General features: G+C 40.5%; 1 protein-coding gene across 4 annotated transcripts in view; it reads left to right on the forward strand.

The window, feature by feature from the left end:
- The window catches only part of LOC308396724 (rho-associated protein kinase 2-like), a 41,067-nt gene that overhangs the window by 20,519 nt on the left and 7,023 nt on the right, over positions 1 to 13,525 (forward strand). For 3 of the 4 annotated variants that reach the window (XM_080882255.1, XM_080882254.1, XM_080882256.1), the window contains exons 16-31: positions 45 to 151; positions 261 to 420; positions 846 to 1,006; positions 2,352 to 2,536; positions 2,996 to 3,065; positions 3,237 to 3,340; positions 3,858 to 4,044; positions 4,465 to 4,558; positions 4,807 to 4,892; positions 5,130 to 5,318; positions 6,425 to 6,590; positions 7,575 to 7,642; positions 7,740 to 7,828; positions 10,338 to 10,416; positions 10,539 to 10,803; positions 11,361 to 11,631. In XM_080882255.1, coding sequence (XP_080738381.1) covers positions 45 to 151; positions 261 to 420; positions 846 to 1,006; positions 2,352 to 2,536; positions 2,996 to 3,065; positions 3,237 to 3,340; positions 3,858 to 4,044; positions 4,465 to 4,558; positions 4,807 to 4,892; positions 5,130 to 5,318; positions 6,425 to 6,590; positions 7,575 to 7,642; positions 7,740 to 7,828; positions 10,338 to 10,416; positions 10,539 to 10,803; positions 11,361 to 11,631 — 2,281 coding nt within the window. Of the gene's footprint in view, positions 1 to 44; positions 152 to 260; positions 421 to 845; positions 1,007 to 2,351; positions 2,537 to 2,995; positions 3,066 to 3,236; positions 3,341 to 3,857; positions 4,045 to 4,464; positions 4,559 to 4,806; positions 4,893 to 5,129; positions 5,319 to 6,424; positions 6,591 to 7,574; positions 7,643 to 7,739; positions 7,829 to 10,337; positions 10,417 to 10,538; positions 10,804 to 11,360; positions 11,632 to 12,393; positions 12,486 to 13,525 lie in introns of all 4 variants that reach the window. The other variant, XR_013971608.1, reaches the window with a different exon arrangement.

Consider the following 13,525-nt stretch of genomic DNA (forward strand, 5'->3'; position numbering starts at 1 on the left):
AATGTTATTCATTCTTTTAAACAATTCCCATTGCTCCATTACAGGATGCATCTCAGGGCTGGAAGAAGAGGTGAAAGAAGTGAAGTCATCTCTTTCCAAGGTCCAGACTGAAAAAAAGGAGCTACAGGAGAAGCTCAGTGAGCTTGAGAAGGTTGTTTTTGATTACTCATTACAAATTTCCAAATTGAAGGGAGAAGTATTCCTCCTTTTGTTCATTAAATAAGACACTACGACTCCAATATCCATTTTTGACCCTTTAGAAAAAGAGCAACCAAGAGATCGACCTTACGTTCAAGCTGAAGTCCCTGCAGCAGAGTCTGGAGCAGGAGGAGGTAGAGCACAAGGCCACCAAAGCCAAGCTTGCTGATAAAAAGAAGACCGACCAATCCATAGAGGAGGCAAAGTCCGAGGCCTTAAAAGGTGAGGAAGTGGGAGGGAGGAAGAGGGAATGTTGATTGGAGAGTACTCTCAAATGTAAAAGTGATGGTTTACACCGGATTTAACTCACCTAACCAAAGTAAGGGATTGCCTTAAGCAAAAGCCAGTCATGAAAGGGAAAAGGTGACTTCTGCTGCTTTTAAAAGCTGTTGAAGAAACAAATGAAGGGTCGATTGATGTTAAACATTACTGACAAATAATTCTAGTTCATTCCCAGCAGGTTGACAGAAAACTCGGAACAGACTGATGTTTAGATTTGTTGCTGATTGTCCCTCTCATGCTAGTCCATTTAATTCATGCCACAAGCAAGTTTACTGAAAGACAGCAATGATCTGGCAATACTCCAGTGTCGAGTGCAGTGTAGATTGTCCTGCTGATGTCTTTCCTTGCGATTTCCTTCGGTTCAGAGATGGAGTGCACCCTGCAGGAGGAGCGCAGCTTGAAGGTGCAGGTGGAGGGAAAGCTGCTGCAGCTAAAAAAGGACTACTCCATGCTGGACTGTGATTACAAGCAGGCGGAGAACAAGCTGGATGAATTTCAGGCACAGAAGGAGAAACTTTCTGAAGAGGTTTGTCCCAAATGAAACATGAACGACAAAGTAGTAACTTTAGCCATTGTTTTGAAGAAATGATCCTACATCAAATATTAAGAGTTTCAATGTTACCCATTTTAGCAATCTCTAAAACAACAACCTCACAACAGCTCTCATTTAATAACGGCGTGTACGCACAAATCTGTTCATGAATCGAGCTCACAAATCTTTCATACACAAATCAGTTTTAATATTTTTAGATCTGAAGGGTTTTTTTGTTTTTTTTTTGTAGCATGAACAAATTTACATGTATTTCTGATCATGCATACAAACAAATGGCCTGGCTGTTCTAGGAGTTTTAATCATAAGTCTTTAAAATGAATACTGCTGCTACTACTACTACTTATCATTGTAACCCTTATTGTTATTAATAATATTATTGTTTGGTTTCTATTACTACCACACCACTTTTGGGTCATTATTTACAGTTTTCCAAGTCCATAAGCCATAAAATCCTCAAAAAATAAAATAAAATACTAAATGGAAACGACTTCCATCATTTCTGGATATCATCACTTACACTGTCATTTCCTGGCACTAACCCAGATGCTATTTATTTATTTCTTATTATTATTATCATTATCATTTAATATTTCAGGATTTAAACATTTTTTTCTAACTTGTGTCACAGCGAGCATCTCAAAACCTTTTACTAAACCTGAAGTTTTCTTTCCCACTTTTCATAAATCCAACAGTACTTTTTCGCACACTTGTTAAAATTAAAGTAAATTAGGGTGTTTACCTAATCCACTCAGCAATGGATTAGGTAAACTAATCCATTGCTGTGGAAAAACAAAGCAAACCTGAACAGAATAGATAAAAGTCAACAAAGTAGCAAATGAAGGAGAAAATCTGGTTCCATTGTGTGCAGTGATCATGACTACAACAAGGAAGGTGTGCCATGGAAAGAAATCGTGCCTTGCAATGCATTCAGTTGGTATTATCATCGTTACAGTATGTGTACTATGTATATAATAATCATCACACTGCTTGACGTAAACTTTCTAGACTGTTGAAATTTCACATTGTGATTTTACTCACTGAAGAAAAATTCATTTGGGGGTAAAATCATATTCTGCACCTGGTCATGGCTTTGACTGAACAAAAAAAACATTATCACAGACTTAATATCTACATTCTGTGGTGATGAATGAGGAAAGCTAGGTGGGTGACCAACGGCCTCTTGTAATGAGCATTTGATTTTATTTTCAAGCATTTTGTACAAAGTGGTGCTCACTTGTTCTGAAGCTATACCCTCTGTGTCTAACCAGCTACTAGTAGGATTAACCACTGCTTTGCATCCCTGCTTGTGTCTTTACAGGTGTTGCACCTGACCTCACGTCTGGAGGAGGAGATGCACAAGCGGAGTATGAGCCAGAGTGAACTGAAGATGCAAAACCAGCAGGTGTCTGTGCTCCAGTCTTCTGAGAAACAGCTCAAACAGGAACTCAACCAACTGTTAGACATGAAGCAGATGCTGGAGAAACAGAACCAGGAACTACGGAGGTCAGACACATGTCCATATCCTGCATACTTGTTCATTTTAATTTCAGTATATACTGCAGCTGCCCTTAGGAAGTATTTAATAGCACATACAGTCTTCATACTACTTTTGACACGTCTACATTGCAGAGGATTGTGCATCAAAATGCCCTGAAAAGCATGATGGCTCGCTTTATGCAGAATGCAACCACATGCAATTGCACAACTTGGTACTTTTAAAATACAGTGTACTCGAACATACTAAATCTTTTTCTGGCTAACTAAGTAGGTAGTATGAGTATTGGACTGCACCCATGATATCTAATGAGCATAATATGCATATACAAATATAGCAAGAGTATTAGTGACTTTTTAATGTTGTTGGCAAGTCTCATTCATTTCCTCTGATTTAAAGGCATTGCTTTGGCTCTGGTGTTCAGTTGGCCTGCAGCAATGACTGACAGATTTCTGGTCCTGTTTCAGGGAAAAGCAGGAGGCTGATGGCCAGCTGAAGGAACTGAAGGACCAACTGGAGGCACAGCACTGTTTCACAGTAACTCTTTCTTTTCTTTTCCTTTTTGTGCATGCTATCTGCAAACAGCAGTGACAGCCAAATCACTTCAGTTGTACATTTAAGTGAATTGGCTTTCCCTAGCTCCTCACACGTTTACTCTGTAAGTGTAATCTAAAAACTGATTGGGTCTACATGATTTCTTTATCAAAGACCCTTTACAAGACGCAGATCCGTGAGCTGACGGATGAGCGTGATGAGAAGAATAAGCTGTACGAAGAGGTGCAGCAGCAACTGGCAGAATACCAGGAAGAAAGGTAACTGTGGCTGTTGTGCTTTGATAAGCCGACTCTGCATTCAGTATAAAAACACTGTAAACACTTAATCACCAGATTAGTATGGAAATTGACATAAGCAGCAAAAAACGAACCAAAACTTGCAGTTTTTAAAGTGGCAGTTAAATATGTGTATCTCAACTCTACAAAATTCATTTTATCTGTACTTGAAGAATATAGCAGTCTTCTCACATTAGTGTCATTTCCCTTGTTCAAATTAATCTCAGCCAAACAGAAGGACACGACCTTTCACAGACTGAATGAAGCTGAACCAGATTAGCAGCTGTCCCAGATGCACTCGAGCCAAACATTATTGTGGACATATAATGCTTTCAAATTCAGCAGAGACAAAAAAGTCCCAGAAATATCAGTGCATGGTAGCACTACAGGCTGTTGATTTTTAGGTAATAACAGCAGGGATCTTCCTGTCTTTCTAGGATTTATACAGCTCTGGTAATTAATAAGATAATGGTAATTCATGCTCTCTTTCCCTCTGCAGGAAGTCACTGACAACCCGGCTGGAAGAAAGCTTGACCAAAGCAGACGCTGAGAAGTTGGCTCGTTCTGTCGTTGAGGACCAGTTCTCCAATCTGGAGAAAGAAAAGATCATGAAGGAGCTAGAGATCAGCGACATGATGATGAGGCACCAGCAGGAGCTCAGCGATAAGGAGGCCACCATCAGCTCGGTAAGATCGGCTCAAGTTTTGTTTGTTCGAGCCAAAAAATGTTTGTTAGCTGTTTGGATGAAGTCCCTGCCTGCTGTTGCTACATTTTTTTGTAACTTATCACCTTCTCAGAAAATCTTGACACTTCTGTATACCACTGGTTGTAGCTAGAAACTCTGCAAGGTATCTTTAATGCCCTGGGAAATATTTAGTTATGTCAGTAGCAATTTACCCTCAAGACCATCATTTTTGCAACCACATAAACTATTAAGAACAATAAGAGTCACTAATGTTTGGCTTGGCTTTGTTCCCTTTTATTCATTCTGGAAAGCTCAAAGTACATTTTGTTTTGAAATGAGTTAAAGTATTCTTGTCACCTGACTGCTATGCAGAGTATCCACTGATAACATCGCCTCACCTCTGCTCTATCCACCTTCACAGCTGGAAGAGTCCAATCGTACGCTGACGGTGGATGTAGCCAACCTGGCCAGTGAGAAGGAAGAACTCAACAACCAGCTGAAAGAAATGCAACAAAGTGAGCGTCACTCTTCTGTAATGAGCAACCGATAAAACAAATTTCTATCAAGAAGTCATTTCCTCCAAGTTATAGAATGTGTGTTAAAAGTTGGCATTATTTACGCAGATAAAGATGTAAAATTGTCAGAAAAGTAGCCACTGTTGTGTTTATCGAAAAACTGAGTATTTGTCCTGTAAATTGTTAACCAAATTTCTGAAACATTGTGTTAAGAAACATGTATGAGTTTTGATTTGCTATTTTTATAGAACTCCAGAAAGCAAAAGATGAAGAGAACTATTTCAAAGAGTCCTTTGATAAGCAGCTGTGCAACGAAAGAACGCTAAAAATTCAGGTGTGTGTCTGGGTGCCTGCACAGGTCTCGAAAGTCTGCTACACTTTATTTTTTGCATGCTACTCTTGTGTTAAGAGTAATTTTCTGCTACAGGGTTGTGTTGAACTCTGGGTAAAAGTTACTGAAACATATAACATATTGCTGCAGGCTTTCCTGTTGAATTTACCAGGCTTGTATTTATCATAAATAGATCTCTGTAAAAGTATATATTACATGATTTATTTTTTTTTCTCTCAGGCTGTGAACAAACTGGCTGAGGTGATGAACAGGAGGGAGAAGGTGCGGGGAGGCCACCAAGGCACTGACACCGAGGTGCACAAGAAGGAGAAGGAGAACAGGAAACTGCAGCTGGAGCTGAAAGCAGAGAAGGAGAAATTCAGCACTGCCATCGTAAAATACCAGAACCAGCTGGCTGAAATGGAGGCGGTCAGTACGCCCACACTCCCAGAAAATAAATGCATGGCGTATAAGCAGATACATTTGCCAGAAAGAATCAGTGAGATACTGAGAGAGGCTGAATGTTGATTACCAATTAAAATTCTTACTGTAGAGAAGGAGACGGACAGACAGAGATACTGGGGGGGAAAAGACTTGGAATTTTCTAGAATTTCTCAATATTTAGTGTCAGCTAGAGATTTGGAGTGCTTTCTACAGGACCTGAGCTGAGAGTGCATAGAAGATGGATGAAGCTTTATTACTATCTATTGGTTTGTTTACTTTTGTTTAAAAGCCTCAATTTTTCTATTATTTCCCTCAGCATCTTGGTTTTTTGAAGCCAGAAATGGCCATATTTGAATGAAAAGTGTTTGAGGGTTGGTAGGGATGGCCAATTCATAGTGGTAAATTCCCAAATAATACTCGGTGGATCACAGACTTCTTGGACAGTTTTGTTTTTGTTTTTTTGTTCAGTTAACCACACACACGGAGACCAAAATATTTGGCTGATTAATTGCATTTAAAATGCTTCCAAGGCTACCGACAGCCCCAAACACAGACAAGAGCTCCATTTAGCGACTTTGTGAGCAGTACTGTCAATCAGTGTTGATGGGTATTGTCGGCGGCGGCATGGACACCCAACTTTGTGAATACAGTAAGTCAAGAACGAGGTGATGTAGGACTTTCAAATTGATATCTTAAGTGCATCCACTAGGAGGCTGAGGAGTAGCACTGGTGTCCATTAGTGTATTTATTTTAAAACTGTGGAAGTTTAACTACTAATCTCTAATCATCTTTATTTCTGCTGGAAAGTTGGGCACTTTCATTCTGCAGATGGGCTCTTTTCAAGTCAGCTTCAGGTGGCCATTCAAGGAATTGCAGCTTGATATGTTTTGGGGTTTTTTTTTAACTTCATTTAAGATGCTATGAAATTGTATAGGGGAAAACATTTCTCCATGTAGATCAAACTGAAAAAATATGCACTTTATATTCTTGGAAGAAAATATCCATCGTTTCTGTGTTTCTAATTATTTCCCCAATATTCTGCATTAGAAGTGAGAAAGTGAGTTCAGCTAACAAGCTGTTTGTTTATTTAGCTGATGGCAGACGAGAACCAGATGCGTCTAGATCTTCAGATGACGCTGGACAGTAAAGAGAGCGACATTGAGCAGCTGCGATCCCAGATCACATCCCTCAGCATTCACTCTCTGGACTCCACCAGCATCAGCAGTGGCAACGACTTGGATTTAGAAGGATACCCAGGTAGACCCTTCATCCTGCTGTCATCATCGCAAAGATTTTCTTTAACATTTATATTCAGGGCCCGAAAGCACTTCTTTATACCTTTCTTCCAGTCCTTTCTTTTTCCTCATTATGCCTCTTCCTTTTCATCCCTTTTATTTCACCTTAACTTCTCTCTTCATGGTCCGGTGCAGTGCGCATTACTCACTCTCACACCTCAGAATCAATGTCCTTCACCTACCAGCGCACACACAAATCCGTCTGCATCGACACTCGGCCAAACCTTCGCTCGGCTCACGCTCTCTTTGGCTCTGACTCTGAGGACGAAGAAGAGCATGATGGGCGTCAGGAGCGGGGCCAAACTCCCCTGGCCCTTACCTATGAACCGTCCTCTGAGCCTGAAACCGAACCTGAACCTAGAGGTGACCCTGCATGGCAGTTCAAAGCCAGGATGTGGATTGAAACTAAAGCAAAGCAAATTTTTTTGAAAGAGCTTTTTACAATATTTATCCATAAAATTATGGATGGGGGGTTCATTTTCTTCTCTAATTTGAGTTTGGAATAAAATAACTCCAAACCCTTGCCTGACACCGCGAACCTGTAGCTAATCCCTGTGTGTAGCTGTGCAAACACACACAGCTTGATGCAGCACGGCTTTGCTGAAATTTATTCCACTACAAAAGATTTGGAGAGTGAAGTTGTGTGTGGATTTCTACTAATAATTAAGTTACTTTCGTTCTTTTTATATCTCTACTATGCACTTGTTATGTTTTGGAATTGCAGTTTCTTAGAAATCTTGTAGTTCTCACGTAATAGTCTCAAACCAGAGAATAGGACATCCTGTGCCTTGCCCGTTTGTATTACTGAGGAAGAATTTCCTTTCTTCTTAAAGAAAGTGCCACCAAAGCATGAGACTGTCAATATTTGCTTTTAAGTGACTCGCACAATTAAAGGTTTTTGTGTTTTTGTATGTTAACACCTTCCTGTTTTTCCTCCACTCATTAGACTCCAGGCTGGAGGGCTGGATCTCACTTCCTTCCAAGAACACCAAGCGATTTGGTTGGGACAAAAAAGTAATGAATCCACCAATATTTCTTGCATTTAAAAAAAAATAATAATAATTTCCCCATATATTTTTATATTGTTTATTGTTTTCCATTTCCTTTACAGTATGTAGTCGTGAGCAGTAAGAAGATCCTGTTCTATAACAGCGAGGTGGATCGAGAGCAAGCTAACCCTTTCATGACCCTGGACCTTGAGTGAGTCATTAAAAGCACCTTTTAAACATGGAACACATTAGTAAATACAGTGGTCCCTCGTTTATCGCGGGATTAACGTTCTAAAAATAACCCGCGATTATTATAGATGTTTTAAGGCTGTAAAACCTTTTTCAAGCCAGGTCTAGAGTTCTAGATCATCATAACTGTAACCTTTGTCAAATCTCACACTTTGGGAGAGCAGCACCAATCATTGTTAGCCAATAGTGCTTTGCAATATCATACTAAAATAAATATCTGAATCCCAAATAACTGAGATCATCTAAAATATAACACTGAATTTGACTCAGAACATGTTTTTTTTTTCTTTTGTTTGTCCAAATTTAAAAAAATAAAAAATCATTTTACATTTTAAGTCACCATCTTTTCCATCAAATGCTCCACAGAGAGCATGGTGACTCACCGCAAAGTCAAAGCTATGCAGATTTTTGGTGGAAAATAATAGAAATGACCATAGAAAAAAATCAGCTCAAATAAAGACCACAAAACTACACAGAGCAGGTGGAAGTCAGCACAAACCTTTGAGTTTCAGTTATCAGAGGGTTAAATGCCACAGTTACAACACATCTCTCAATACTGTCCTACTTTACAGTGGGGCAAAAAAGTATTTAGTCAGCCACCGATTGTGCAAGTTCCCCCACCTAAAATGATGACAGAGGTCAGTAATTTGCACCAGAGGTACACTTCAACTGTGAGAGACAGAATGTGAAAAAAAAATCCATGAATCCACATGGTAGGATTTGTAAAGAATTTATTCGTAAATCAGGGTGGAAAATAAGTATTTGGTCAATAACAAAAATACAACTCAATACTTTGTAACATAACCTTTGTTGGCAATAACAGAGGTCAAACATTTACTATAGGTCTTTACCAGGTTTGCACACACAGTAGCTGGTATTTTGGCCCATTCCTCCATGCAGATCTTCTCGAGAGCAGTGATGTTTTGGTGCTGTCGCCGAGCAACACGGACTTTCAACTCCCGCCACAGATTTTCTATGGGGTTGAGGTCTGGAGACTGGCTAGGCCACTCCAGGACTTTCAAATGCTTCTTACGGAGCCACTCCTTTGTTGCCCGGGCGGTGTGTTTTGGATCATTGTCATGTTGGAAGACCCAGCCTCGTTTCATCTTCAAAGTTCTCACTGATGGAAGGAGGTTTTGGCTCAAAATCTCACGATACATGGCCCCATTCATTCTGTCCTTAACACGGATCAGTCGTCCTGTCCCCTTGGCAGAAAAACAGCTCCATAGCATGATGTTTCCACCCCCATGCTTCACAGTAGGTATGGTGTTCTTGGGATGCAACTCAGTATTCTTCTTCCTCCAAACACGACGAGTTGAGTTTAGACCAAAAAGTTCTACTTTGGTTTCATCTGACACATGACATTCTCCCAATCCTCTGCTGTATCATCCATGTGCTCTCTGGCAAACTTCAGACGGGCCTGGACATGCACTGGCTTCAGCAGCGGAACACGTCTGGCACTGCGGGATTTGATTCCCTGCCGTTGTAGTGTGTTACTGATGGTGACCTTTGTTACTTTGGTCCCAGCTCTCTGCAGGTCATTCACCAGGTCCCCCCGTGTGGTTCTGGGATCTTTGCTCACCGTTCTCATGATCATTTTGACCCCACGGGATGAGATCTTGCGTGGAGCCCCAGATCGAGGGAGATTATCAGTGGTCTTGTACATCTTCCATTTTCTGATGATTGCTCCCACAGTTGATTTTTTCACACCAAGCTGCTTGCCTATTGTAGATTCACTCTTCCCAGTCTGGTGCAGGTCTACAATACTTTTCCTGGTGTCCTTCGAAAACTCTTTGGTCTTGGCCATGGCGGAGTTTGGAGTCTGACTGTTTGAGGCTGTGGACAGGTGTCTTTTATACAGATGATGAGTTCAAACAGGTGCCATTCATACAGGTAACGAGTGGGGGACAGAAAAGCTTCTTACAGAAGACGTTACAGGTCTGTGAGAGCCAGAGATTTTCCTTGTTTGAGGTGACCAAATACTTATTTTCCACCCTAATTTACAAATAAATTCTTTACAAATCCTACCATGTGGATTCATGGATTTTTTTTTTCACATTCTGTCTCTCACAGTTGAAGTGTACCTCTGGTGCAAATTACTGACCTCTGTCATCATTTTAAGTGGGGGAACTTGCACAATCGGTGGCTGACTAAATACTTTTTTCCCCCACTGTATGCCTTGTCTGGAAGTTAAGGTAAAACTAAAAATGATGAATGTTGCCGGGTGTTGGATTCATCCTCTGGGAATAATCAATCTTTGCAATGGCAAACAGCAACATGGGAATAAGCTAAAGCCGTTGTAAACAATGGGATTTGATAATAATGCAAGACAATAAAAACAACCAAAACTGATCTGTTGTTGCATTTCAAGTCTTCTTTTCTTTAATAAATTTGAATCACTCTATATAAAGTAGGTTTCTCATACTGGGTGGGCATTAGACTTAATTTCTGCATCTCTCTCACTCTTTCAGTAAGCTGTTTCATGTCCGGCCTGTAACTCAGACTGATGTGTACCGTGCAGATGTCAGAGAAATTCCAAGGATTTTCCAGGTAATGAGTTGAGACCGTCCCTGTTTCCTTCTCTTTATTTTCTTGCTTTCACGGACCTTCAAGACAAAACTTCCTCTGTAACTTTAAGTTTTAACTGCATTTGCCGCCTTCTGTCTCTCCAGATCCTATATGACAATGAAGGTGAGAGCAAGCGTGAGCAGGATGCTGGAGCTGAACCCACAAACTCTGGTGATCGCGCCTCATACATCAGCCACAAGGGCCACGAGTTCATCGTCACCCTCTACCATTTCCCATCCAACTGTGAGGTCTGCACCCGGCCTTTGTGGAACGTCTTCAAGCCTCCACCAGCGCTCGAGTGTCGTCGCTGCCACACCAAGTTCCATAAAGACCACCTGGATAAAAAAGAAGTTATCATACCCTGCAAAGGTCAGCATGCTCACTCAGGATTTAACAGGAAACTTGATTTTTACGGTTGCACTAAAATTACCCAAGAATCTGTACATAGTACATGCATCTGGGTTCAAACACCTGGTTAACAAACAGCCCCAAAATATTAAAATGAATTGCTGTCACGATTCAAAATAAAGAAAACGCACAAAAACACAAGATTAGAATGGCACCATCATGTAATAGATTTATGTATACATCATAGACTTGATATTGGGGTGGGGGAGGTGGGTGGGTCCAAAGCTGTTCTTTCTTGTTCTCACACACATCAGGATATAATCCACCTCACACAGGCTGCCTGGGTGGAGTGCACAACACGCAGAAGACACTAGAGTGCAATCAGATATCACACAAAACTTAAATGGTTAAACCCATTTAATGTCCCATCTACTGCATCCAATATTCATTCTCACATGTCTACATGTCTAAAAAAGATCAAAGCTAAAGTGGATGTATGAAAAGCTGCAAAATCTAATCTTGGTCATAAAAAGGAAATATCTCTCTCTTAATCTTTTTTTTTTAAATCTTATTAACAGTGAATTATGACATCTCCACGGCCAAAGAACTACTCCTCCTGACCAGCTCTCAGACGGAGCAGAAGCACTGGGTCAGTCACCTCCTTAAGCGCATCCCGAAACACCCGACACTGAGTCCTCCCCCTGTGGCACGCAATTCCCCTGAAAAAATACCCCATTCCTCTCCACAAGTATCCCCACGACCTTCGCCCAAGTCCTCTCCTCGCATGTCCCATCGAGGCGCTGTAAAGATCCAATCCACCCGGCAGCAACCGTCATCGGGGAAGCCAAGGTGAGAAACCCACAAAAACAAGTTTGGAAATGTTACTTTATTCTTAACTATAAGCTTTAATTTTACATACTGTATGGGGGTATCCCCTTCACAGTCATCTAGGAAAAATGTTTTCAGTTTTTATTATTATAATAATAAAACTGAGCATGTTTAAGAAACTTCACCAACATTGATGTTTTAAGAAACTAACAACAGAAATATAAAAATGCAATTTGTTCAAATATTTATGCAATAAAAATAATATGAGCATTTGTAATTTAAATGAAATAAATATGCAGCAGATGCTGCTTGTTATTTTACTTGACTAATCTAGTGCTCATCAGGAGATCTTTTGTGTTTTGATTTGTGCTTTCTTGGCCTTATTCTCTTCTCACTTTCAATTGTCTGAACCTTTTCTGAGCTTTTGTTAGCATGAAAAATACCTTATTTTTTTCATGCAGGTAAATGCAGGTAAAGGTCTTAAACGCTGTTTCTTAACTACATTGTCTAGCTTCTGCATAGTTGAAACAAACCCAAAGCTCTGGCTGATGTACAATATTTTGCTTTAAACTGACTTCTGAACCTTCCCATCTGCATTAATGATGCAGCATTAATGCTCGCACACAGCACCTCACCAAGCATCAGCAGTGACTTAACTGAGTAGAAAATGGCATCAAACCTTTTGTGGGACTAATTAACTGTATCTGTCTTGTTTTATGAGAACATTAATGCAGTTAGTAGTTTCAACTTTCAGCCACACCCTAACTTGCTTTTGTCCTTCAGCACTGGCCCCATGCTCCGTATCATCCTCCACTGACCCCCGATCTCTTCACCTCTGACCCCACCATTTCTAACGTCTCTCATGCTGGGAGACTGTAAGTAGCATAGCTTGGTGACCCTCTCCACCTGCATCGCTGCCGTGCCTATTAACCCACTCTTCATAGAAAGCAGCGTAAAGTACCTGGTGAACCACTAACCATCCCACTGGTGCCCCCTTCTGACAGTGGCATGTGTTGTCTAGCATATTAACGCATCACTAAAGGCTGTCTGTTAAGGTACACAGCCATCTAGGTCATCATAGTCTAAGGAGCTTGGAAAGAAAAGCGTTTGGACTTCTTTAAGTTTCTTGAAGGCGTTTCGCCTCTCCCAATAGGACTCTCCCTTTTGAGAGTGTCCCTAAGGAAGGTCCTGATAGACACTTCCAATCGGGCTTAAAAATCTGGGCCTCACCACCAATTGCTCTTAAAACTGAAGAAGCTTCTCGGATGAGAGGCGAAATGTCTTCAAGAAACTAAAGAAGTCCGGACACTTTTCTTTCCAAACTCCATAGATCACTAAAGGCTCTTTGACCACTAAAGGCTCCTTGAACCCCTCATACTTGATGTTTCAGACTGTTTGAGTTTGACCTCAAAGACTGGAGTTGGGCATTGGATGATGACGATAATCATGATGATGATGATGATATGTTCTTCTGAAGAAAGTTAAAGAGGAGGGACAGAGGGTAACTGGACCTCTGCATGAGATGTGTGGCTTTAACGTATTGAGGCATGCTTTTGTGTGCTTTCCAAGTTTACAGCTAAATGCAACTCACCTCGCTGTTTAATCCCGAAGTTACAAAATGCTTCAGTTAATATCACCAAAAAATCAGAAATATTAGGGAAAATTCTGGTTCGACATGTTTGGAAGGAGTAAATCCATGAAATAATATAAAGTTTTTCTTTTAAGTCTTGCTTTTAAGATGACAAAAAGTGGCTAGTTAGCTTAGCTTTGCTTAACATGAACCTCAGATTATTTCTTTTGAATGTCAGTTAATGTGCAAATCAGCAATTCTCATAATTTGTGGGATCAATATTTATTAGTAGGTTATATTCAAGTGAGACGGGTGCTAGTTGTTTGTCCCTGTTTCTTTCCTTTA

Source organism: Rhamphochromis sp. 'chilingali' (genome assembly GCF_963969265.1).
Source record: "Rhamphochromis sp. 'chilingali' genome assembly, chromosome: 5".
In the NCBI taxonomy this organism is placed as follows: domain Eukaryota; kingdom Metazoa; phylum Chordata; class Actinopteri; order Cichliformes; family Cichlidae; genus Rhamphochromis; species Rhamphochromis sp. 'chilingali'.